General features: G+C 42.2%; 1 protein-coding gene across 1 annotated transcript; it reads left to right on the top strand.

Annotated features, from left to right (window-relative positions):
• Positions 1-6: 6 nt before the first annotated feature.
• On the top strand, positions 7-363 carry LOC118744981 (ragulator complex protein LAMTOR3 homolog; the record flags this gene model as incomplete). Its single annotated transcript, XM_036478462.1, has 2 exons — positions 7-96; positions 157-363. Coding segments are annotated over 2 exons (228 nt in total), but the record flags the coding sequence as incomplete, so codon positions are not given.
• Positions 364-2,785: the final 2,422 nt, after the last annotated feature.

The raw sequence follows: 2,785 nt of genomic DNA, 5'->3' as shown, positions 1-2,785 counted from the left end.
TCTTTCATTCCCACATTTGCTACTGCCAGTGAGCAGGCCGGGAAATTGGGTTTAGGACGTAACAAAGTAATTATTTCCATGTATTCAAATTACCAGGTTGGTGCGAAAAATTGTAAAGTACTTGAAAACATTAAGTGTCCTCACTTTTTATTACAGGTGGTACAAATGAATAAGCTACCCTTAATTTTAACCTTTGTTGGCGGCGAGCACTGCAACACGGGCCATATTTTAGCTTTGGAGCATCAATTAGATGTTCACTTGGGAGACATCAAATTAGCTGTAAACGAAGCGTAACATGAAAGACTTACAATGTAGGCTACAGTTAATCATATTGCCCAATATAATTAAATTATGTGCAAGTTACTTTGTTCTTCTTGATTGATTGACGCTGTAACCGTCTAAGCGATTCTGGCCGAGTCCAACAAAGCCCACCAGGCGTTTCTCTTCTGCGCCAATTGGAAAGGCCAAGTGAAGCCAAGTCCTCTATCTGGTCTTTCCATCGCAGAGGAGGCCTACCCCCTAGCAGCATCGCGCATTGTATACTTTCAGAGCTTGAGCGTTTTGGTCCATGCGTATTACATGATAAAGCCAGCGGAGCGGCGCATTATAACTATAACGTTGTTAAATTCATACAGCTGATCGTTCCAACGTCGGCAGCAATCTCCATCGCCAACGGGAGCACTCCATAATCCCGACTTTGAAGATCCCGACTAGACATAATCCAGACAATTTTTATTAAAAATCCAGACAGCACATAATACAGACATAACAAAATCCCGACCAAATAAAATACAGATAACACATTATTCAGACAAGACAAAATCCCGACAAGACACAATCCAGACAAAAAAAAATTACAATGCGTCCGGAAATGAAATTGATGACTTATGCCTAAATATAAACGGTTACCACTCCACATTTTTTCGCTTCTTCACTGCAAGGAGTCTAACCCTCTCGGCAACCACTTTACCACAAGGACGAAAGCTGCGTATTCCCGTCGGTGGCAAACTAATTCCAACGGTGAATAACCGGAAAATTGTCAAATCTAGCTCTCGTTCCCGGCGCATACAACCGAAATTGCCAACAAAGTGCAGAGCCGTAGTCCTCAATTCGGCAGTACTTGGCCAAAGACAAAGAAACGGTGTTGCAAACATACAAAGCCGTCCGGTTCTAAATTATTCAGCGCCTGTGTGCTCGCCGGGGACAATTGGTTCGCAGTGGACGAAACTAAAGACATGCAACAATACAACACCCTGGACAACCAGAGGATGTCTTCTGATGTCGCCAGAATATCACATCCACAGTGAAGCTGAAATTCTCCCAGTAAGGTGCTACAGTTGTCAGCAGTAGAACTTGCTTTAGCTGAAGGACCAGGTCAAGCACTACGCACAGCACCCCTGGGACTGGGACTATACAGACAGGTTATTAACGGTATTTGCAAACTCGTCAAGTGAATGCCATCATCAGTGCCAATCACCACCTGTGAACGACAGTGAGCTTCAACTGCCACGAGATACCCGCGTAACTCTGGCCCAACTCGCCTCCCAACATCGAAAATGAGTGTCCAGCATGGAGATTCGCCCCTTGACACCAACCACCTCTTCATATGCTCTCTCAATCTAACTCAACTAACATCCCCCTCTCCCTCTGGTTCTACCTCATCGAAATATTAAACCTCCTGGGCCTATCGTTAGTTGAGCCTGCGGACAATTACGGGCTAAGTAAGCCCTTACAACAATAACAACAACTGTGTCTTTTATACATTATTTTTGAGCGAAAACAGAAGAGAATCATGACAAAAATCCCGACAAAATATAAAAATAATTAAAAAATCGCGCGATTTTTTAATTATTTTAATATTTTGTCGGGATTTCTTGTCTGGATTGTGTCTTGTCGGGATTATGTATGGTCGGGATTTCGTCGTGTCTGGATTATGTCTGGTCGGGATTTGGTCGTGTCTGGATAATGTCTTTCGGGATTCTGTATTTCGGTATTTTGTATATCGGGATTTCATTATACACCCATCGCCAACGCACAAAGGACCGTAAATCTCCCACAGAATCTTTCTCTCAAAACCTCTTAAGAGCCGCCTAATCAGATGATTTTATTGTCCATGCCTCTGCGGGCATGATGACAGTGGTTTTCGAATGTCGTTCAAACTTGACGGAGACGGGTATGCTTCGACTGTTTCTCTGATGACAGGAGATACTTCGTTTTGTCATCATTCACCACTAGACCCACACGCTGTACTTCTCCATTTAATTCCGAGAACAGATGCAGCCCTTGCGTTACCGTGATTTCGATATCTTCGCTTTACCCCATATATCGCACACCGTCTTCAGAATAGTCACAACTCAAAATTTGGCATTTTGAAATTATGCGCTAAAAATGTACACAGAGCCTTTATTAACCTTCTAGCAAAACGTGGAGCAAATTTTTATTATAATTTGTAAAAAAAAAACCTATGGTAAAGTCGCCCTTGCCCATATGATTAGCATGTGCTCCGAAATAGTTTTTCGCATTTTCTGACCGTATTATTTTTAGTTGTGACTCTTTTGAAGACGCTGTGCGATATGTAATACTCCTATATTGGCAGTAACAGCTAGTACGGTCCGAAAACATTACAGTACAGATATATAAATAAACACGTACACATACGTTTATAAATAAACACCCAATACGGTACTCACGTACACAATACATACACAAAAACGGCTTTAGACTCGTTTTGATTTCGGAACCCAGTGGGAATTAGGAGCACGTAATAATACCTTATTAGCAACTT

This window comes from Rhagoletis pomonella, unplaced genomic scaffold (genome assembly GCF_013731165.1).
Source record: "Rhagoletis pomonella isolate Grant_MI unplaced genomic scaffold, Rhpom_1.0 Rhpom_scaffold_00008, whole genome shotgun sequence".
NCBI classification, from domain to species: Eukaryota; Metazoa; Arthropoda; class Insecta; order Diptera; family Tephritidae; genus Rhagoletis; species Rhagoletis pomonella.
The sequence above is the reverse complement of the archived record's forward strand: the minus strand, read 5'-3'. Positions and strand labels throughout refer to the sequence as shown.